At 41.1% G+C, this 23,400-nt stretch overlaps 1 protein-coding gene across 3 annotated transcripts in view; it reads right to left on the bottom strand.

The window, feature by feature from the left end:
* The window catches only part of TUBGCP3 (tubulin gamma complex associated protein 3), a 56,849-nt gene extending 34,619 nt beyond the window's left edge, over positions 1 to 22,230 (bottom strand). The window contains exons 1-6 of one of the 3 annotated variants that reach the window (XM_032100541.1): positions 21,944 to 22,230; positions 11,299 to 11,406; positions 9,411 to 9,478; positions 6,628 to 6,705; positions 5,798 to 6,015; positions 880 to 1,052 (exon numbers count right to left, since the gene is read on the bottom strand). In XM_032100541.1, coding sequence (XP_031956432.1) covers positions 880 to 1,052; positions 5,798 to 6,015; positions 6,628 to 6,705; positions 9,411 to 9,478; positions 11,299 to 11,406; positions 21,944 to 22,019 — 721 coding nt within the window. In that variant the 5' untranslated portion in view covers positions 22,020 to 22,230. Of the gene's footprint in view, positions 1 to 879; positions 1,053 to 5,797; positions 6,016 to 6,627; positions 6,706 to 9,410; positions 9,479 to 11,298; positions 11,407 to 21,515; positions 21,697 to 21,943 lie in introns of those variants that run through there. The other 2 variants (XM_032100540.1, XM_032100542.1) reach the window with 2 other exon arrangements.
* Between the last annotated feature and the right edge of the window lie 1,170 nt (positions 22,231 to 23,400).

The raw sequence follows: 23,400 nt of genomic DNA, 5'->3' as shown, positions 1-23,400 counted from the left end.
GAGATCACCTGTTAAACAATTCCTCCTTAGTTACACTTGTGTAAATTCAGAATAGATCCTCTAGGCATCAGTTTCAAGTTTACCGCCACTTAATCATGGAAGTAAATTAGCAATATTGGGAATTTAGGAAGAAATTCTTTACTGTGAAGGCTGATGAGGCACTGGAACAGGGTGCCCAGAGAAGTCGTGGATGTCCCACCCCTGGAAGTGTTCAAGGATAGACTGGATGGCTCCCTGAGCAACCTGGTCTAGTGGAAGGTGTCCCTCTCCATGACAGGGGAGTTGAAACAAGATGATCTTTAAGGTACCTTCCAACTCAAACCATTCTATTATTCTACTAGTCTATATTCATATTTATTTTATTGACAACATTTTATATGTTATTTGCTCTAATTACAACCACTGTAAACAGTATGCTAATTTAAAGAAGAAATAGGTTTAAGAGCTCTATATTCCAGTTCACATTTCCAAGTTCTGAAAGACACAGAACCACAAACAGATGAGTATTTCAACAAGTTCTATTTACTGAGCTCTCTTTCTAACTCTAAAAACAGTAGCATCTTCTGATCATCAAAAGAATGATCATTGCTCACATGTCACAATCACTTAACTCTGACAAACACTGGAATGAAGTCAGTCTTTTAAGAGGACCAGATCACAATCAAACTAACCAGTGCAAAAGAGAAATTAACAACCAGCCAAAGACTGTGGCTAAATATACTAGTCTTGCATATTTGCTTCTATCCTTCTACTAAGCACATTCTAGAAAAACACTCTTCAAAAAATTAACATGCTATGATTCCAAAATAATTGAAAAGATAATGGAGGATATAGGTAACTGTGAAAAAAATTATCTTTAACAACTATATCTTTGCTCACCACTTGTATCCCCTTCTCGCCTAGACCTTGGCACACCACGAGAGACAGCATTTGAAAAGCCTTTTGAGGTAGTGCTTTGTAAAGAAGGCTGGCTCGCAGTTAAAGTCCATGCAAGACGTGATCCTAGCTGCTGACGGAGGCAATCTCCAACGCCCGGAGCTTGATAGGATTGTCTACAAGGATAAAAGGAATAAATGTCTTTAAAAACTCTGATTCTATACCCACTACATGGTGTGAAGTGATGCAGATTTTGAGAAATGCCCCAAGTTTTCTGTGGATGGTTCATTCGGGGTGGGGGGAAGGGGTGGTTTAACAAAGGAACGTTAAAAAAGGGTACAGAATATACAAGCAATTTATTTCTTCCTACAAGTCTACACTTTCAAAAAACCCCCCAACCTGTAGAAAAGTTTGACATACATGATTTCATATCAAAGATAAACTTTGATGAAACACAATTATGCTGAAATAGGTTAAAAGTAAAGGTACTATAACAATAATAAACACAGTCATAGTAGAAAAAACTAAACATTTAACTTTTGTTATTACCTGAAGCTGCAGTTACATGTCAAAGAACTAAAGGAAAATAGAGAAAGAGGAAAAAGTTCACTTTCCAGCCAGTCTACTCTTTCAGATAACTTGTATCAAGTGCCTGAAAATGTAATCAAGAAGGGAATATCCAGACAAGTTCCAATTTCCCTCCCAACTTGTCAGTTCTCCTCACAAAGGAAGTCTTAAATATGAAAAAATGTCACATTGGCCAAGTGCCAATCATCCAGAACCTCCCTGGTTGGCCAGGACTGATAAAATGACGGAGAGTGTCTTGGTGAGCTCTTCCACCAACTCCCTCATCACTCTAGGATAAATCCCATCAAGTCCCTCACACTTGTGAGCATCTAGGTTGGTCAGCAGGCCAGTAACTTCTGCCCCCCAGATTAGAGTGGGTCCATTCTGCTCCCTATCCACATCTACCATCTCAGGAAGCCACCCGTCCTGGGAATAACCAGTCTCAGTGTTGAAAACTGAGCTCTGTTGTGTTTAACATTAGTAACACCTCAGAGTACAACACTGAATTTTGGCTGTTCAGAAGAATGTACTCCAGAAAAAAAGAAAAATAGGTATAAAGAGAAGTTCCGGAGGAACAAAGCTCCCAAAGGTTTTATTTGGGTTGTTCAGCTCAGACTACAGGACTAAAGAGCACAGTGAAACTGCTATAAAATGGAACAGCATGAACAGGTCAGACCAAGAATATGCCAGTGTATTGGGTTGACCCTGAGTTGATGGACAGTCTTTAAGACCAATTACGCTTCTCACAATTTACATATTTAAACCACACAGAAAGGCGGGACTTCCCCCTTTTGTCAGAGCTCGCCTGTTGGAAGGTGGGGGGGCTCCGAGCCTCCCGGCCCCGCCGGGCCGGGCCGGGGCCACTGCCCCTTCCCCCCTTTCCCAACGCTGCGGCACGGACCCTGGATCACTGCGGGGGGACTGTCCCAGAGCCGCAGGCAGCTAAAACCAGCCATGGACTGCTCACAGCTAAACCCATCCAGCGCGGCGGCTTCTGGGGACAGGCGGGTCCCTTTCCTCTCCATGCGGAGCCGGCGGAGCCAGCGGGAGCCGGCAGAGCCTCCTGTCTGCAGCCAGCACACTCCGTGCTGAACTGAAGAAGACACCATGCAGCCAGCAGCACAGAGGGAGAGAGGCTTTCCCCACCATAAAGCCTGAACAAGAACACTCTTCAACATGGCGGCTTCAGAGTCAGAGAGAAAGGGAAGTGAGTCACGTGGGACGGAGCTGAGCATGGCGGCGGGAGAAAAGAGGGCGGTGCCGCGATTCTGGCGCGTAGCTTAAAAACCTTCTGGCATGCCGTGGTAAGAAACTGTAATACCACAAACTGTTTGTCTCTTTAATCCATTTGAAGAACATGGGGGGATGGAGTATCCTCGTGAGCCTATGAAGTTTGTGAAGAGTGCCTATGCCAGGCTATAGAGAAGTAGTAAGAGGCTGTTAGAGACTTGTGGCGAAGAAAAGCCTTTGTGTGCAGGCCAAAATAACTTATCCTTAAAAAGATGAATAACCCCATGTGATGGCCCATGTTTTGCAGTGTGAAGGAACTGTGAGATTTTTCATGGGAGAGATGTTCTACACACAGCAGATTGTTTGTTTCCGGGGGGATCTGCTGTTAGTGGCAGTTTGGGAACCACGTGCAACTGAAGGAAAACCCTTTTTTCCTTAAGCATAAGAGAGAGACTTTTCAAGAACTGGAACACTGACTAACATCCCATGTTCTGTTATCCCTTGTGTGAGCTGGGTAAAAGGAGAGAAGTGCTGGAGGGAGGGGGGGATTTGCTTTAATTTTGTTTTGTTATTTTCTCTTTACTTTTAACTCTATTAGTAATAAAACTCTTTCATTGTACTGCAACTGTTTAAGGTTTGTGCCTGCTTTGCTTTTCTCCTAATTCTTATCTCACAGAAGGAAAATAAGTAAGTAATGAATATTTTGAACCAAAACCACTACAGCCAGAAGGAGGGTATTCTGCTGATATTTTTAAACAAGCAGATATATGAAATAACCTTATTGACAGATCTTTCTATATTGTATCAGGATTATATAATGGTTGAGGCTAGAAGGGACCTCTGGAGATCACCTCCTACAACCCTTCTCATCAAAGCAGGATCAGCTAGGGAAGGTTACCTGGTGCATTGTTCAAGTCATGCTTTTAATATTTTCAAGCATAGAGACTACACAACCTCTCTGGGCAACCCATTTCAGTGTTTCACAGTATGTCCCCGCCCTCAAACATGCAGCCCATCTTAATGCAAGAAGGTTTTTTTCCTTTTGATTAACTGCGATTCACAAACTCACAAATTTTGCCAGTTACCTCCTTTTCTTTCTCTGACCCAAACCAGTCTGGTTCAGTCTTCTCTATGTCCCTCATCATACTATTACAGAGGTAAGATCCCAAGATTTTTCTTCTCCAGGATGAGCAACTCCAGGTCTCACTCAGCTTCCCCTCGTACATCAGATGCTCCAACCCCTTAAATGGTTTTGGGCTTCCTTCTCCAGACTCCTTCCAGCCCGCCTGTATCTTTTCTTTGTACTATAACTGGACCCAGCATTTCAGATATGTCCTCACCAGTACTGAGCAGTGAGAAGTTTTATTTGCCTCACCCGCCTGGTGATGTCCTTCATAAAACAACCCAGGAGGTTCTTAGCCTCCTTCACCACACATTGCACACTCATGTTCAACTTGGTGTCTACCAGGAATCCCAGGACATTTTCTGCAAAGCTGCTTTGCAATCAGTCAGCACCAGTACGTACTGGTGCATGGAGCTACTCCTCCCCAGGAACAGGACTTTGAACTTCAGCAGGCTCCTGTGAGCCTGTTTCTGGAGCCCACTGAGCTCCCTCTGAGAAACAAGTTAATGACCTCCTTTAACAACCACTCCTCCCAGCATTGTATCATCTGCAAAGCTGCCAAAGATTCACTCTGTGCCATCAGGTGGGAAGAAGGATACAGCTTCTGGTTACACCATTAGGGATTGGGCTCCAACTGGACTTTGTGCAACTGATCATAATCCTTTTGAGTCTAACAGGTTCAGTTCACCTCACTGTCAAGTTATCTAGTCCACATTTTACCAGGTCTGTCAATAAGGCTGTCACAGGTAGACAGCATCAAAAGTCTTAATAAGGTTGAAATAAACAACAATTATTGCTTTCCTCTTGTTCACCAAGTCAGTAATCTCATCACAGAGGGCCATAAGATTGGTCAAGAATGTCTTTTTTTTTGTTTTCTTAAGTCTGGGCTGACTACTCCTACTCCTCCTCCTTCTTGTCCATCACATGTCTGGACATGCTTTCCAGAGCAACAAAGACCTTCCCAAGGGTCTTTACCAGCACAAAGGCAAAGCAAGCACCAAGTACCTCAGCTTTTTCCACATCTGTCACCACATTCCATGCCCCTTGAACAGGGGCCCATGTTTTCTCTAGCTTTCCCTTACTGCTTATGTAGCTGCAGAACTATCTGCTGTTTCCCTTCATGTCCCTTGACAGATTAAGCTCTAGGTCAGTTTAGAATTTCATTGCAGTCACTCTGACCCTGGATGCTCCTTGGCACCTGGCCCTGCTTCCATCTTTTGTAAACCTTTCTATATCTGAGTTTTGTCAGAAAAAACTTGTTCATCCATGCAGGCCTCCTGCCACTCTTAATTCCTCCTTGCCCATTTCTTTCTTAAGCTTGCAGGAGGTGATCCTTGAATATCAACCAGCTCTCTACTCCAACAGTTGAACCAGATGATCATTGTAGGTCCCTTCAAACAGAACTATCCTATTCTGTTCTCTCCTTAATCCCTCTTTCCTCCAAGGCAGCTTCTCAGGGGATCTTTCCAAGAAGATCCCAGAAGAGCCCCAAGTCTCCTACCCTGAAGTCCAGGGATGGAATACTGCTTTTTACTGTGCTTCCACTTCCACAATCCTGAACTACATCATCTTATCACTGCTGTAGTATTTGTATTATAAAATCCAGTTCTGTCAGCACTAATTACTTCTATAATATGAATTTAGTAACTCATGCCAAATACATTTTCAGAAAGGACCAAAGCTTTTTTTTGAGTTGAAGATATACTTTTTTAGTAGAGTGTATCTTGTGATTTTGTGTTTGTTTCACAACTCTTGGGGGTGGGAAGGAAAATGAAAAGACAAGAAGATAGTGATTAAAAATGAACACATTTGGGCAGCCATTTATGGCTTCATATGGTCATATGCCAGCAGCTGATACTCTGAACTGTTCAGCTCAGGAACTCTGTTTCTCTGCACCTAAAGCAGAATTTCCAGTGGCATGCAAAAGCAGAGTGGAGGAGGAAAAAAAAAAAAAGAAAAAAGGCAAGTCTTCTCCAAACCTATCAGTAAGGTAAAGTTTACCCTGGAATGAGTGATTGTGGAGTTGGTGTTGGCCCATTTAGGGCATACAGGCTGATGCTGCTGATCCCACTGCTCCCCATGCTGCAGGAACTCTGGGCAGACTGAGCACTGCGGTCTTGGTAATTCAGTGGAAGGGTCTGAGGCCTGGCATAGTAATAAGGGGTTGAGTGAGCATCCCGTGGCAATGCTTGAGCAAAAAGCGTGGCATAACTTGACACCTGAAAAGATAAGGATTTGAAGAGAGGAATAATTTAAAAAAAAGATGTGGGAATTGCTTTAAGTCACATCTTCAGTTAACAGGCGTGTAATATCAAGAACACAAGAAATACCTGAACATCACGTATATGCAAAGAAAACTTTGCTGATGCAATTATGATGGAAAAAAGTGCCTTACAGTGAGCAACAGTACTTTTAGCAATACAACTTCTTTTTGCCTGCAAATTGTCATTAGCAATAGCTGCAAAAAGCACTTTGGTGCTAGCTGAGCTGCAACTGCATTGTGCTTTCCCTAACTCCATTTAAAACTCATTATCACATGAGCAGACATCACACCCTCAAGCAGAAGGCAAACATAAAAAACACCCATCTAATACAGTCACAACTTCAGCTACACGTGTTGGACAGCTCATATTTTTACATTTACGTAGTGTAAGAAAACTACACCAAATATTACAGATTCTTAAGTGTTTTCTTCCTTTCAGTCTCACACACAGATACCATGAAAACAACCTGAGATATTGGTTAAGTCTGGATAATGATTCTTGAAGACATCTAAAATAAGTGACACACATTTACTATCTCTCAGAAGCAACAAAAGTCTCCTCACCTACCTTGTTAGACTGTTTACGTGGATCTTCACTAAGGCTAAGCAGGAGGTAGAGTATTGACCATTTGTTTTTCAAAATGCCCTTCAAAAAAAGATGAAGACAAACATAAATAAGCTTAACTCTTGATAATAACAGAATTCTTTTTAATTATCCAACTTCCTAATATATATGCATATAAATAAACTTTCCAAATAAATGAGACTAACTCAGAACCACATTCTTGAATAAACTGGGAATGTGCAGTGCAGCCACTGTATTGTTAATTTTATGAATTTTTTCCACTGTGTTCAAATCATGAATTCTCACCTCCTCTGAGATCAGCAAGCAGGCTCAATTTAAAATTCATAGCTACTAAGAATGAGGTTTATACAGAGCTGAACTGTTACCAGCATTCCCACACACTCACCACTTAAAACATCTCATTTGCAGCCATTAATTTAACCCAAACATGAAGAAGGAAAACTCTTGGTGAAGTTTTTAGCAAGGAATTGTCTTTTCTCCTTTTTCCCCTCCACTCTCCTTTGCAGAGGCCTCAAAAGTGAGGGTTTAAATTTCTATTACTTTAAATGTCATTTAACAGAGCTACCAAAATTTTCACAGCGTAAGATAGAGACACTGTCAATATGAAACTTGAGAAATACACAATACAGTCTTTAGCAGACACATACAGACTGTTAGAATAAGACTGTCAGCAGTTTTAGATCTCAGCAGAAAGCTTCAGCTAAAGCCCAAGCTACAAACAGAATACTTTAAAGTGAAGGCAAGTACTAAAACTATTTATTTTAAATATGCGTGTTCCTAGATATGTTACTCCATAGTTCTGTGACACTAACACTTGTACCTGAATTTACCAGGGGCATAGAACCATATGATGGACATTAAGTTGAGTCAAAGAAACTCATACAAATTCTCTCACAATATTGATCAGGCTATGACCTGCAATACTAAGCAATGTTGAATATAAAGCAAACTTGAGTCATATCAAGATTCAACACAGACTCCATCCTGTATGAAGCAACATAATTCAATGCTATCAGTCTTGCAAAAAGCACTTTCAAGGTCACTTTGAAATTTTTTTTTAAACATTTTCATTTTCTCAATTTTCTGATTTTCCTACCTCCTGCAAATTAGGCATTTAGTGCCTATGTACTACATGGTCTAAGAATTTTGAACATGAAGCATTCCTTTCTTCATGACAGAGCCCACTAATCAAACCTACTTTGTTATAGAAGAGTAAAAGGGGACATTCTATATTATTATGTAGGCACAAGTTGATTATCTTCGGCTTTGATCTCAAAAACAAGCAAAAAGTAGTGGTATTGCATCTGTTGCAGGTAACTAATACAGCAACTAATTAACAAGCGGTAAAGAAGGAGCAGCAACATTACTGGTTCTTCTACTGGCCAGGATAGAATAAATCCAAGTGCTCCAAGAAGTGCAGTTTACTCAACTGGCAGGCTGCCATAAAAATAAGCACTGACCTCCTTTTCTGTTTGGAGTAATAGATGAAACAAAGTTAAAACAGATTCACACATGCTTTTTTTTCTCCTAACTGCTTTCAAGAGAATTGTTGGAAGCAGAAAATCTCGTTGATTCAGAAAACGTGTATCCCTTTATGCCCTTCCCTATGCTTGCAGGAAAAAAAGAATGATTGCACAGCTTTAGTAATAAACCTAACAGCAAATTGAACAATAATTGTAGTGTGAATTTTAAAGAAGTCATGATACCATTTCACATACACAAGACGCTAGCAGAGGGGGAAAAAAAGGGTTAAAGGAACCTTCAATGTTTGAGGAGGCAGTAAAATACCAGGAGATAGCCTGCATTACATTCAGAAGAATAACCAAACATGTAACACAGGCAAAGCATTTTGTTCCAAAGATTAGTCATCATGCTCTGCAGCACTTTGCTTGCCAAATGGCAGTGCAGTACATAAGCTACAGAAACATGTTACAGAAAGTCTGCATTAAGAATCATCTGCAAATCAGTGCTCTGCTGTACAAACCAGTGCAAATAATACACAAACACACAGGACACCGAAACCAGGAAGACTTACTCAGTAACTTGATCTCCAAACACTAACAAAGTAACGGGTAAGTCAAGTATGGAAGAGGGCAGCAGGAGAACCAATTTCTGAATAGCGATACTCTCCACAGAGTACCTTTTTTGTAATCTTAATCTTAGCATTATTGTGTTAAACTCAGGTTTTCTACATGCTAACATCTTTTTTCAGAATATTGGCATGCCGTATTCTTTGATTAACACTGGTGTTAGAGCCACCCAAGTCAGCAAACCCTTAACCTTCAACATTAAAGACTTGGAGCACTTAAAAATTCAGATGCATGAGAATACTAGACTAGTAAAATCAATATCCTGCAAGACATTTCTGTAAAATAAATGATGAGAAAATTCATCAGTTTTATATATTAAATGAACACTTGACTTTCACAGAATTCCTTTCTTCATATGAAGTACCCCTTCATATAACTGGAATCAAATACTAAAAATATAGGGTTGAAAGGCATCTCTAAACACTGTCTGGTCCAATCCCCATTTAAAGCATGGTCATCTACAGCAGGTTGCCCATGACTGTGTCCAGTCAGGTTTTGACTGTCTCCAAGGATGGAGACTCCACAACTTTCCTAGGCAAGCTGTTCCAGTACTTGACCATCTTCCCAGAAAAAATATTGTTTATGACCTAAGCACTCTCCAAAACAACTCTAACATCAGAAGGATGCTTATGACTGCTTTCAGTTTCTTTACTCTTTACACACTTATTAAACTACCTGTGAACCGAGTTTTCTGTAGAGTTCTGAAAACAAAGCAGCATCTGCTTCCCTTCTTTGTCGTACAACTATTAAAAAAACAAAGAAACGTAGATTAAAAGTTTGAAAGAAGAGTAACAGTCACATCTTAAAAGATACTTGTGGTAAATTATAAAAGGCAGCCAAGAAAGCATAATGATGCTGGACTGTTCCATTGTATTTACTTAAACACTTTGCCTGTTCTTATCTTATCTGCATTCCAGCCCTGAGAACTCTTGCAATGGAAGTGATTCAATGTAAGTACTGGCTTGTCTTAGCTCAATCAAAATATGCATTTTCTAATTAAGTGTCCTTTTAAATTCTAGGCTGCCATTCAGTAGGTTTAGGGACCTAAGGGACTGAAGACACAACTGAAATCAGATATGCATTAAAAAAAGTTAAAAAAACTACATGTAATTGCTCCAAAACTAGAGTGCAATTGTTTCTATTTTAGGCAATAAAATGAAGGAAAAAAAGTAGTAATGCCATTTGCTGCAAGTCAGGCAGAACTCCAGGGTCACACAACTTTTATGTATTACAAAAAATAATAGTCTCAAATCAATGCCAGTTACAGAAGTTTCTTCTCAGAGGAGACACCTCTTCCAAGTATGATTTCTTTAAAAAGCTGTATTACATCAGAAAGAGCCATGTTAAAAGAAAACCAAGGTGGTAAAAACATCTGAAGAAGCTTCAGTGATAAGAAAAATAGCTATTAAATGTTAGAAATGTTAATTAACATCAAATGTCACTGGTAAGTACACTTTGACAACTAAGTCACTTCCTGCGTGGTATCTCCAAAATAAATGTAAAGTTAGAAGGATATATATCCAGTCACTTGTTACATGACCACTAGCATAAGCCTAAAAGCTGAAGCTGGGGAGAAGGAGGATGAGGGAGACAGTGCTCTTCAGAAAACTGACAACAGGTCCAAAGAATACATGCTGTGCTGGCTACAAGTAGCCAAAGCATGGCAAAAAGTATATATTGTAGATTCCAGTGTTTTGGAGCTGTAGATAGAGGAATTTTAATGGGCTTATGTGTCTATCAGCAAGTCATGGAAGCTCTGCATTAGCAGAAAAATACACATGAACCTTAAAACAGTTACAGCCACTGACGTCAATTATCCTAATTCAATCTCTCAATATTCAAAGCTCAAATATGAAGCTTTAATTTCATTTGCACAATTCCAGTAATTGTTTCTGGACATGCTACTGTGCAGCAGAACCTGCTGAAAGCAGTATTTGGCTTTTCAAGAATTCATCACATCCCCTCTGGATACACACAGTGCCACACTTGACTCAGAGCAGCACAGAGCACAATGGAATGGAACTGCAACATCCCTTACAAAGTCATGGTCTATGATTTTAGTTTTAAGAAGGTGGTTGCAGAAAACTCAGAGAACTGAAGGCAAGTAGTATCAGGTAAGTCACAAACTATTCCATCAGTTCCCAGGACACTCATTCAGCAAGTTTCACACAGGTGCTCATGAAGTTAATTGTGCCAAGGTGTAATATTCCTGAAGTGCACATCTCAAAAATATCAGTCTTTTAATCTTCTAAAAAAAACTATGAATTCATAAATTCCCAGTACTAAGGTGAAAGGAGTGCAGTTTTAATTTTAATTTGTCTTCATAGTGGCTAAGATACAAAGCAGCAAGGAAAGTCTAAGCTGAATATTCAGAAAAATCTGAGCTGTGAATACAAACACTCAGGAATATTCACTAGGAAATTAATGGAATTTACACCATGAGATATTCAGGAAGTAAACATTAATAATATCTGTGAGGCAGAGTTATCCCCTTTTCAGAGAAATAATCAGGTTAACTTCGTAAGAACTTTGTATTTCTAAGAAAGGAAAAGGATACACTTACGTTCTTTCTTGATTTTCTCCGCTACAAGAAATTCATCACGCTCAACAGTGGGAGCAAAATTGCTTCCAATAACTCTCACTGCATACTGAAACTGTTGGGCTGCATCAGCTGAAAGAAAAAGAAAACTCAGTTAAGGAGAATGCTAAAGTTCTATTAAAACTAATTTAAAAAAAGTGAGACATGAGATTACAACTGCTATGTCTGAAAGCAGCATAAACATACCTGGCTTAGATTTGATAATGCTGTGCTGTAATTCTTAAACACACTTCTAACCAGAGGGCAGTAAAGTCCAGTTTACCCAGTTTAGCACAGTATTAATGCGATATTTCAAACATACTCACCTGTACACACTCCACAAATAACTGCACCAAAATTTGTGAATAAGCCTTTCCTATTCTGTGCTGAAAGAGACACTTAGGTCTACCCAGTTATTAGAGAGCATTTGCACGCTTAGCTGGCTCTGCCCATCCTCATAGACAGAAATGCTGTGGGACTTGGCACACAGTCACACGGTTCAGTTCACACACCACACCAATAGTCACCTTCACCACCGACCTGTGGATCTTCACTCAGATATCCACAATAGTGGTTTTACCAGTTTGCATCTTGCTGTTAGGTTTGGTTTTGTTTCAAACAGTTTGCATGGTTTCATCCTTTGGTTCAAAGCCAGCTCAGAGATATCAGCATTACATCCCAATGCATAATGTGGACACTAACACAGAGGTCACAAGTCAGTGACCTCTTTCCACTGCATCTTCCTCATGCAATAATTCTATCTTTAATCTTGTTGTTGAAAAGCACTGTTTTAGTGCAAGTATCTTGCTTTCTGGGAAAACTAACAGTCTGGTAACACTAAGATAGGGCCAGGTCACTATCAATGCCTCTACAGCATAGTCATATTCCCATGTATTGACCTGAAAAATCAAACAATAAGCCTACAGACACATCAAGTGCCCTTTTAAAGGGTCAGACACATTTTTATTCCTTATATAGAAACAACTGTAGTAACACAAGGAAAAAGGTACAGAAGAAATCCAAGTGTGTTTGTCCTGTATTTGAATCTTTTTACTTCAGGAAAAAAAACCATCTAAGCAATTCTGCACATTGTCTGTTCTGTATATAACATTATGTGTGCAAATGCACCAGGTCCTCATGTGTTTTATTTAGCCAGTTGAGCAGTCAGCCTTCAGGGAAAATTGCCGAGTAATGCAGCAAAGGTTGGGCCAAGGAAAAACCATGGATGCTGGTCAAGACAAATACATACAAAAGGAACAGAAAAATGAAATAAGGTGAAGGACCACTAGAAGGAGAAATATTTTATGCATTTATAATGTCTTAAATTAACTAGTATTTACAATTGAAAAAAAAAAAAAAATCACCAGGGAGATACTAAGAGTCAATTATTAAATGCATTAAGATCATCAAAAAATTACGGAAAGAAGTTTGAAATTTGAAAATCACAACGCGCTAGATTGTCTTTGAATGCCCTACATTCTTTTTGAATGTGCATTTTATACTGTCTTGTACTATAAATATCACCCATTGGTCCTACTCTACCAGAATACAACTGTAGAACAGCAAGCATTAACCAATTCACACAAAGAAATACCTCACACAATCAGGAAAACAGTCTGCTCAGACAAAAATCACTAACATTTAACAGTATTTGACAATACTGGCCTACAGAAGGAGCAAGAGTATTGTTCTATTGTCAGAGAAGAAAATGCCAATATCCAGACTACTGTAAGGTCACAAATCTCTATGACTTAAATGCCTCCTCTACTGTTAGACTAAGCAACCTTTCAATTGCAATATGTCTTGCAAATACAAATATAAAAATTTAACAGTGCAGCTACTTAGGAACCAGGTGTGAAGAGTTAAATATGAGGAAGTATTTCTGTGTAATTCTTAAGTTTAATGCACATCATAACAGAACTCAAGATTTCAAAAAATATTCTGCATGGTCAATTAAAGTCAAATACTGGCACTAAGTTATCCCAAACAACATATGTTCTGTTAATTCCTCAACTGTGTACTTGGCAGCAGATAGGAAAGGGGCAAGTTTTTCCTGTAATGGGGCAGTTTTAATGAAAATCTATTACCTTCTGTAATGACCTTCTATTTCAACAGCACCCATAGCAACACTAGTTAAAGCACTGAAACTTAGCATAGTCTTTTCCATACTGCCCTAACAAAGAATCTGAGAAAGATCTCTAGTTGGAAGACTACAATTCCATCCAACAAGTCCTGCTTTTTAAACTTGTTACACTACTGACAACATGGAAAAAGTGATCTGCTCTTTATACATTGCTGATTTGCACCAGCAATTCAACAGTTCTGTAGCAAGACAGGTTTTCTATTTTATTTAATTCCGATTTTAATGTTTTATTCATATCAAGTCCAGCTTCTCTTTTACAAAAAAAATTCCCTGCTGTGGGTGTTTCTTCAGCAGATTATTTCTCACGAATTCGTAAAATAACTTCAGTACCTAAAGTGATTAAACGTAACTTAATACAGGTATGTGTCAATACAATAAAAATTCACATCACTTATAACTAATAGGCACATTTAATTGCTTCCCTCCTCAAAGAATCATCATTACGACAGCAGACGTACTTTAAATATACAGCCATCTATCTATTTGAACATCCTTCATCAGAAAATGATTACAGCATGGCTCTGTTACATAACGGGAAGCTCAATATATCTGATGCAGCTGTCTGAGAGCTGAAGGGGGGCAAACAACATTGATCATGGCTTGATTTCCAGAGGTCCGATCACAGCAGAGAATGCAGACAGCCAGCCACATCTCCTCAGACTATATCCCTTAAGTAATACACACGCAATTAACGATACTGATAAGCAGCCACACAGCTGAATAGAGAACTGGCACTTGCGAATCACAAGAAAAAAAATGAAAACTTAAAGACTGTCTCCTTTGAACAAAGCAACCCACCAATTCTTCAAAGATCTATACTCCACACAGCCATTCAAACTTTCCTACACACAATGCAGTATTAGAATTTGACTACTTCAAAAGGCAGATAACAGCACTTTAAAGCACATGAAAAAAAAAATATAGGAGCAATGCACAGAAAGATTCTGGTTATAAAGACAGCAAGGAGAAATAGGACCAAAGATAATATTTAAAGTAAAAGATCGGGAGACAAAGCGATAATTAGCCAATACAACTGCAAGAGGACAGTACTTCAGAGGACATATTGAAATTCAGAAAGACTTTTGCCATAAAGAAGCTTCTAACATTGCCTATAATTTTAAGGAAGAGAACTGAAATTCAGTTTATATTCTTACACATTTCTTTAAACAAGGTTGGTTATAGATCAAGTTTCCAAAAGGGGGCAGGGGAAGTCCTGAAAAACCTAAGTAGTAGGTTTTCCAAATATTAATGTATCATTGTGAGAAACCTTGTTTCCTGGAAAGAAGACATTTGGTTATTTAAATATGTCTATAAACAATTTCTAAACTACAGGACTATGCTAAAGAAAGTGTAGCTAAACCAAACAGTAATCACTTTCTTGAAAGACTTCAAAGATTAGCAAACTCTCCAGTCAGCTGTCCATCATCCCAGACAACTATTTTCCTTAAACACAATACAAAATTATCGTAAAACAATTACGCTCTAAACTGCATTCAGTGCTGTAGGAGTGCCACTGACCAGGTAAAATTATTGCTGCAAACTACTCAGATACAGATGCTGCCAAAAACACCTGCTGAAGAAAAAAACCCCAAGCAACTAACTTCTTTCCTGTAAGAAAGTGTTTACAAAATGCCTAATGTGCTATTGTTGCAAAACTAAGCTGGGAAGAAAAGCTGTAAAACTTTCCACCTTCTCACATATACCATGAGTACATATTATGTTTGTCAAGACAGTAATGCTGCTGTACATCCTCTGTTTTACCCATATCAATGTTCTACATTACTATGAAGCATTACCTGGGGGAAAAGCAATTGCATTAACATGGCATACAGTGATAAACTGGAAGACTAGCCTCAAATGCCATTAGCATTACTATTTTGCTCTTGATGAGAATCTATGCGCACTGTGAGCTTGTTCCTGTAGAAAACGCTGGGTTTGAATTGTGCAATTTTAGGACCAGCCTGGTTATGACATGCAAGGTGCTGCACTGGGTTGAGGCAATCCCAGACAACTGCAGACCAGCAGAACCCACTGAGAGCAGCCTGCAGAGAAGGACTTGGGAGTTCTCATGGATGAAGAGCAGGACATGATGCAGCAATGTGTACTCACAGACCAGAAGGCCCAAATACATCTTGGGCTGCATCAAAAGAGGAGTGGCCAGGAGGTCAAGGGAGGTGGTTCTCTCCTTTACTGTGACCTTGTGAGACCCCACCTGCACTGCTGCATCCAGCCCTGGGGTCCCCAGCACCAGAAAGATGTGGACCTGCTAAGAGCAGGTCCACAGGAGGCCACAAAGATGGTCAAAGGGCTGGAGCACCTCTCCTGAGAAGCCAGGCTGAAAGAGCTGGGGTTGTCCAACCTGGAGAAGAGAAGGCTCTGTGCAGAGACCTTATTGTGGCCTTTCAGTACTTAAATGTTATAAAAAACGGTTATAAAAAAAGAGGGAGAGCAACTTTTTACATAGGCAGATAGTAATAGGACAAGGGGGAATGATTTTAAAATAAAAGACATTTAGACAACATGCTGGGAAGAAATTCTTTACGGTGAGGATGGTGAGATACTACAACACATTGCCAAGAGAAGTTGTGGATGTCCTATCCTGGAAGTGTTCAAGGCCAGGCTGGATGGGTTTTGAGCAACCTGGTATAGTGGAAGGGGTCCCATCCCATGGCAGCAGGGTTGGAACTAGATGATCTTTAGGGTACCTTCCAAGCGAAGCCTTTCTATGATTCTATGAAGTATACCTGAAAAAAAATTAATTTTACATCAGTCTTATGATTTAGTCAACTACCTTAAACTTCTCTTCTGCTGATGCAACTTTTTAGTTGAAGCATTTTAAAATTATTGTTAATTGTTTTTCTAGTCTCCAGACTCCTTTCCTACAAGGAAATTAAACCAACATAAGCACAAAATAAAGCCCAAGCCACACACACACTCCCATACCTTTCCTTACTTGGAAGTTGTCCACAAACTTTGAAGCACAGCACAGGAAACATAAGTATTCTTTAATTCTGTTAGTATGGCTGGCTCTTGTTGCACTGTTAGTAAACAGATTTATTCGAGGACTGTCCCACTGGACTACCAGCAACTCTGTGTCACTATCTTTTCAGAACTTTCCCTCACTGTGAATTTTTGCCTCTTTTGTCAACTCACATCTGCTCTATTATTAGCAGAGGTAAAACTCCCTCCATATCACCTTTTGAATGAACTCTATGCTTTTCCCGCGACATGAATCTTTAACATCTACTCCAATAATTCAGAGTTTAAAAAAGCAAAATCAAACAGCAATAACAAAACTGCCACTGACTCTGGAGATTAAATTGAGGCCATAGTGTGGACTTCAGGTAGCAAACTACTCCCCAAAGACTGAAATACTAACTTTACTTTCTAGAGTATGCATACCTCCAATAGTACTTTGGCACACGAAAACCTTTTTAGGATTCAAACTCAAATAGATTTAGCTTGAATATTTACAGCAATACCATTTGTTTCCATTGGAGACACTAAGAGTTCTTAGAGTTTTATGATTACCAGGAGGTTTGTGAAAGACAGCTAAGAACAAGAAATTCTTAGTCAGAAGGACTAAAATCACTGTCCAAAGAGAGGCATGCAACCCTGTATAAGTGCTGGAGTCCACAAACATAGGGGGGGAAAAAATAAAAATTATAGAAATTACTGCAAGCTCCCTGCATGATCAAGCGCAAGTATAAAAGTGAGGTGGATAGCCTGGAAAAACACAGAAGACTGGTAATACAAAGCCAGCACAGTAATTCTTAGACAGTATAAGAACATGTGGAAGAGAGAGGTCAGCAACAGCTCCAACTGCAGAGGCAGAGACCCCAAACTAACCACAGTGGCTGAATGCAGACATACAGCACCATGGAAAGCTTTAAGCCCCTCCTTGACGACTGGCTAGAGCACAGTAAAACAGAGAGCTTTCAAACCTTAGTTCTAGAAAAAAAAGAAGTTTAGGCAGATAATTTAAAAACAAACAAACAAACAACTAAACAGAATTCTTCCACATAACTCAGTGGATTTCTCAGAGCTGTTTGCAAGAAAGTAAAAAATCCCAGTAACTGGGCCTATGCAGCTGACTGGTTCTGGAAACAAAGCAAGCCATCTACTCAGGGGATGATCCCAAAAGGGGGAAGAGAGAGAAGATGGCTCCACCACTGAGAGCCCTGAAGTCATGTTCCATCAAACCACAAATTAACTTCAACATAAATCTTTAACAAGTAGAGAAGGTGGAAGCCTTCTAAGGCCATCGTGGACAGAAGCAAAAAAATCCTTGATGAGGGCTTATGGAAGACTTCAGGCAGGGGATTGTACAATGCAGACTTGGAAGGACAGTAATCCCACCTTAGCCTTAAGTGCACAATTATCATACAGACATTATATAAAAAGAACCCTTCAGCTCCTCCTGAAGCCATAGCTTCCTCACAAACATAACACATAAGTGCTGAGAAGGAACAAAGGGAGAACAAAAATTCTCAAGCAGAAACTCAGGGAATGCACAGGCAGGAACAACCAGTAAATCATCGAACCTCAATTCCTTTACTATTTACCCATTAAATTTCACCCAATTACAGCAGCACTTTGTACTTTGCATTCACAGCAGGTTTAAGATGGATGTTTTCAGCTTCTTGTTTTGAATTGTTAGTAGAAACTTCTCTACTAAATTTAAAGATCTCTTAAGTGTCTAAGGTTTTTGCCCCTCAACTCTGTAAAAGTAATTGAACATCATCAATTACTTTCCAAAGACTACACTGATAATACTTGTAAAGTTTGCTTCAAAAAAGAGAATGCATATATACAAAGAGCCTAACTTCACAGTACACAAGTAGCAGAGGAGCTGCACGCAGACCACTAACCACACACTAATACCTTATGTCAGACTTACCCTGTGCTGAAAGGAACAAGAATTACAAGCCTGAAAAACAGCAAGATGCTAAATAACTTGTCCAGTGGGTTCCTTACCACCTATGGATACATGCATCTTCCTCTACACAGAGGACGCTAGTGCTAACAAAATTCCTTTATTGTCTTTATGTATTCCTTGGACATAGATATTAGGAGGTGGGGGGAAAAAAACAGCACACATTTCATGGCTGGGACTTTCACAGAATTTTTGATTTATCAGTCTGTATGGATCGGAAATCTATAGTTGAGCTGAAACATGTACTACAGTTGACTGCTTCAAGGGAAATCCTGTCTCAGAAGGGTGAGGTTTCAGTGCTAGCATCCCTCATAACACAGGAATAAAGAGCAGGGTAAGAATGGGCTTCCCATCTGCCACATGCATAAAAACATGGATGATAAAGGTGGCAGACAACCTACGTTTTTTTTTAATCTGTCACTTCAAAGAAGTCCTCAGATAACCCTCAAGTGCGCAGACAAGCAGGCTACAGGTTGCATGCAGAAAATTACTGTGATTTTGGCCAAAATTTCCACTTTCATTAGTCAAACACAGAAGGTATTTTAGTTACATTATCAGAATCCCAACACACAGGAACAGGTTCAACATTTATTTAAAAAATAACAAAAACCAGTTCTCTTGCATGTTTTTGCACATACTGCTTATAAATAAAATTATTATTCCAGTCAGAAGATACAGAGATGTATCGAAACTGTGACTTCAAAAATAGCTGGATCCTAAGTTGCTAGAAGTGAGCCACCTCACATCAATACTCATACTTCAGTTGATAAACAAAGGTTTCCATTTCTGTTCTCATGCTCTGTTTAACTTTTGTAAGTATCACAGACCTAGATAACACCAAGAAACAAGCTTAGATTGAGTTTAGGTTGCACTCCAAATCTAAGAAAAAAAGAGTCATGAAGAAAACACGACTAGGCAATACAGAAATGATGTCCTCAAAAAGGCATCCACTATTCCAATAAAATAAGACAATCTATTTTCCAATTTTTAAATTTATTTTTGGAAATAGAACTAGCAACTAGCACAATAATTTGAGAGTTCTGGTAGCAAATGTTTGAAGTACTCTTAAACAAGAACACATACCAATTGTATCAGAAAAAAGTTTCCAAAGAATGTTAAAGGCAAGAAACAGCTTTAAAAACAGAGCTATAAGAGCACCTTAGAACTATAGGCTGATGTGAAGCGCCCTTTAAAATACAGTTAAAACACTTGCTAAAAGAAATATAGTTACCGAAGAACACAAGAGGCATTAAACAGTTTAGAAGCTACTGCTGATTTGGTGGAGACAGGGGAAGAGTAGAAATTTGCTGCATCCTGATACAATCTTACAAAAGGAATTCCTGTCACAGAAATAATACAGATTCTGGAAAAAAGTAAATTTATTGCCTTGCAGAAGACTTAAAAATGCAATAGAGAAGGAAAAGATTTTGAGAAACAAAACAAAGCAATCAACAGCTGTTGATCATAGAATTATTTAGGTTGAAAAAGACCCTTAAGATCTTCGAGTTATATAGAATGTTTTTTATGAAGGAGTCCCTACTCAACAGTTCAGTGAAGACAAAGATTCCAACTTCCTACCAATTTTACCAAGGTTCTCGGATGAATCACAATCACAGAATGGTTTGGGCTGGACAGGACCTTCAAAGACCATCTAATCCACTTCCCCTGACATGGGCAGGGACATCTTCCACTAGATCTTGTTGCTCAAAGACCCATTCAGTCTGGTCTTGAACACTTCCAGGGATGGGGCCTTCACAACTCCTCTGGGCAACCTGCTCCAGAGCCTCGCAACACTGACTGTAAAAACTTTCTTCCTTGTGTCCAATCTAAACATACCCTATAACTGTTTAAAGCCATCACCCCTTGCTCTGTCGCTTTAGGCCTTGGTAAAAAGTGTCTTTCTTATAAGCCCTCTCTAAGCACCGAAAGGCTGTAATGAGATCTCTGAGCAGAGCCTTGTCCAGGCTCAACAACCCCAACTCTCTCACACTTGCTTTGTAGGAGAGGTGCCCCATGCTGTTTTCATGGCCCTGCTCTGGACCTGCTCTCACACACCCACATCTTTTTAGTACTGGGTGCCCCAGAGCTGAACACGGTACTGCAGATGGGGTCTCACAAAAGCAGAGCAGTGAAGGGAGAATCACCTCTCTCTACTTGCTGTCCATGCTTCTTTTTAAGGAGCTCAGGATATGGTTGACTTTTTCGGATGCACACTTGTTGCCTCATGTCAAATTTTTCATCCACTCCCCAAGTCCTTCTCTGCAGGGCTGTCCTCAATCCACGCATCCCCCACTCTCTACAGCTGCTGGGGATTGCCCAGACCCAGGTGCAGAACCCTGAGGTTCACATGGGCCTGCTCCTCAAGCCTGTCAAGGTCCCTCTGCATGGCACTCCCTTACCTCCAACACATCAGCTGCACTGCTCAGCTTGGTGTCATCTGCAAGTCTTCCAAAGGCACACTCAAGCCCACTGTCTGTGTTACTAATAAAGATACTGACCATCATCAATCCCAATACAGGCCTCTGAGGAACACCACTTGCTAGTGATCTTCATTTTGACATTGAGACAGTGACTACAACTCCTTGGATGTGGCCATGCTGCCAGTTTCAGCGCCTTATTCGCCAAACAGTTAATCCATTAAACCCATATCTCTCCAACTGAGAGACAAAGATGGGTTATGAGACCACAACATGCTGTCTGCAACAGATGAACACAAAGCTTGAGAGACAGAAAACATGTATATCTGTATCTTGTTACTCACTTTCTAGATTTCTAAGATAGCAACAATTCACATGTAGGCCACATTTTAGTAATTTTTTTACAACAGGTGAATGCTCAAAAGTTTTAGTTACTGTCCTGGAAATATCTAAAGGGACTTGTCAGAAGAGAAGGGCACGGAGAGAGAAAAGAATACAAAAAAAAGACTTGACAGCCATTACTAATAAGGGAGAAAGTAATTTCTCATACAAGAAAACAGATGCAATAAGAGCTTTTGGATGAATTTCTCTAGTGCTTACAAAGAGAGCACTTAAAAAGGAGACTCAGCAGATGCATGCCTTCCTTTCCACCCCTCCGACTGATTACTAAAAACAGTCTTTGCTTGACTGCAAGGGAGAAACTTACGCAAACAGACGAGATTCATTCCCCTGCTGGAGACTCACAGCAGCATCAAGACACCGAGGACCTGTAGCGGACCTGGCGCACGTCAATGGCTCCACTCGAGCAGGCACCGGCGGGAGGCGGTACACGAGCCCCCCTTCGCCCAAACACCCCGGCACCGGTGCCCGGCTCCCCGAAGAGGAAAGAGCCTTCACGAGCCGGCCAAACGCTCCGGGGGAGCCGGAGGAGGAGGGCACGAAGCCGCCTCCCGCCGCCTCCCGCCGCAGGGCTCGGGCTCACGGGGCCGCTGCCATACCCGGCCGGCACCTCAGCACCGCCCGGGCTGCCACCCCCCGGGCCGGGAGACCGCCGACACCTCTCCAGCCCTGCGGGGGCAGCCCCCGCGGGCTCCAAGCGCTGCTGCCGGGGGAATGGCGGGGGGACACCGTTACCTTCGCTCTTGCCCAGGATGCGGCAGCAGAGGCTCTGCAGCAGAACGTTGGGCGATTTTTGGTCCGGAGTCGCCATCGCCGCGCGGGAGGCAGGAGGTGACGCGGGGGCCGGGAGCGGGCGGCAGAGCCGGAGCACAGCAGAATGGCGGAGGGAAGCGAGGACGCGCCACCCGGTCGGCAGCACAGGGACCCGGCAGCACCTCCCGCTCCCGCCACCGCCTACGGCGCCATTTTAACGGGACCCGCCGAAAGCCGCAGCGGCGGCCGCACACCCACAATGCCCCGCGCGGCGGGAGCGCCCCGCGCGGCGGTTCCGGGGCAGGCGCCGCCCCGCGCGCGTGGGCAGGAGCCGGCGCGGGAACGCGCAGTTGGAGCGGGACGTGCCCCGTCCGAGGCACCGTTCCGGGGTTGGAAAACGCCTCTCACCTACCCCTCAAAGCCTCTGAAGCCACGCTCCATCAAAGCACAGATTCACTTCAACACAGATCTTCTAACGAGTGCAGGAGATGGAGGCCTTCTCAGGCCATCACGGGCAGGAGCGAAAAAGTCCTTGATGGAGGGTTTGCGAGGACTTCAGGCGTGGGATTGCAGAATGGACGCACGGATGCAGAGTAATCCTGTTGCCAAAATAGGTTCTTTCACCCTGTGTGCAAGAGGCCAATCCACACACAGTCGAGGTATTTGGTTTATTTGCAGTTCTGCACTGAAAGGGGTGCTGGGTGGCAGATCCACAATAGCACCCCAGCTACCAAAACTTTTTACTATTTTTACATTTTAGCAAACGAGTGAATTAGTGTTTATTGGCTACAAGTTATGTAGTTCTTAATTAGTATTCTATCTTCTATTAATGATTCCCTTGCTTCTCATTCTAATTAGTCCACATTCTCAGTCTTTCTCTTCTTTTGAGTCGGTGGGTTTCTTGCATTGGTGGCCGTGAGTCGGTGGTCACAATCTCGTCCTGCTGGAATTACCTTTTATCCAGTCAGAGATGATTTCAGCACAGTTGCTGAGTTGGCTTTATTAGTCTTCTTTTCCTTGGAAGTTCTGCCAGATGTCCTTGTGGCCCAAAATTCTGCATTCATTGTGTCCACCATCAGTGGTATGTCCTTCTTCCCAAGCTTTGTTAACCTCCCTCAGGTCGGAGATCACTGAAACATATCAAGCCCTAAACCTTAACAAGGCAATTCTTCCAACAACTAATTTGTCTTTCTAACACCTGGACATCACTTACTGCTTCTTAGCTGCTCTGTTTCACAGATTAAATCTTTTGTTGTTGTTGTTTAGGCTTGAAAGTATACAAAGATCAAACATCAGAGAACACACTTTCTTCAGAAAATCTTACATATTCCACATTTTGAAACAATCCCACATTAGCCCTGATACATAAAGAAATTATGTAGCTTTCTCACAAACATAACAACAGACAAGAGCTCAGAAGGAACACAGGGAGAACAAAA

The sequence above is a fragment of the Corvus moneduloides genome, chromosome 2 (assembly GCF_009650955.1).
Source record: "Corvus moneduloides isolate bCorMon1 chromosome 2, bCorMon1.pri, whole genome shotgun sequence".
NCBI classification, from domain to species: domain Eukaryota; kingdom Metazoa; phylum Chordata; class Aves; order Passeriformes; family Corvidae; genus Corvus; species Corvus moneduloides.
Note: the sequence above shows the minus strand (reverse complement) of the source record. Positions and strands in the feature narration are given on the sequence as shown.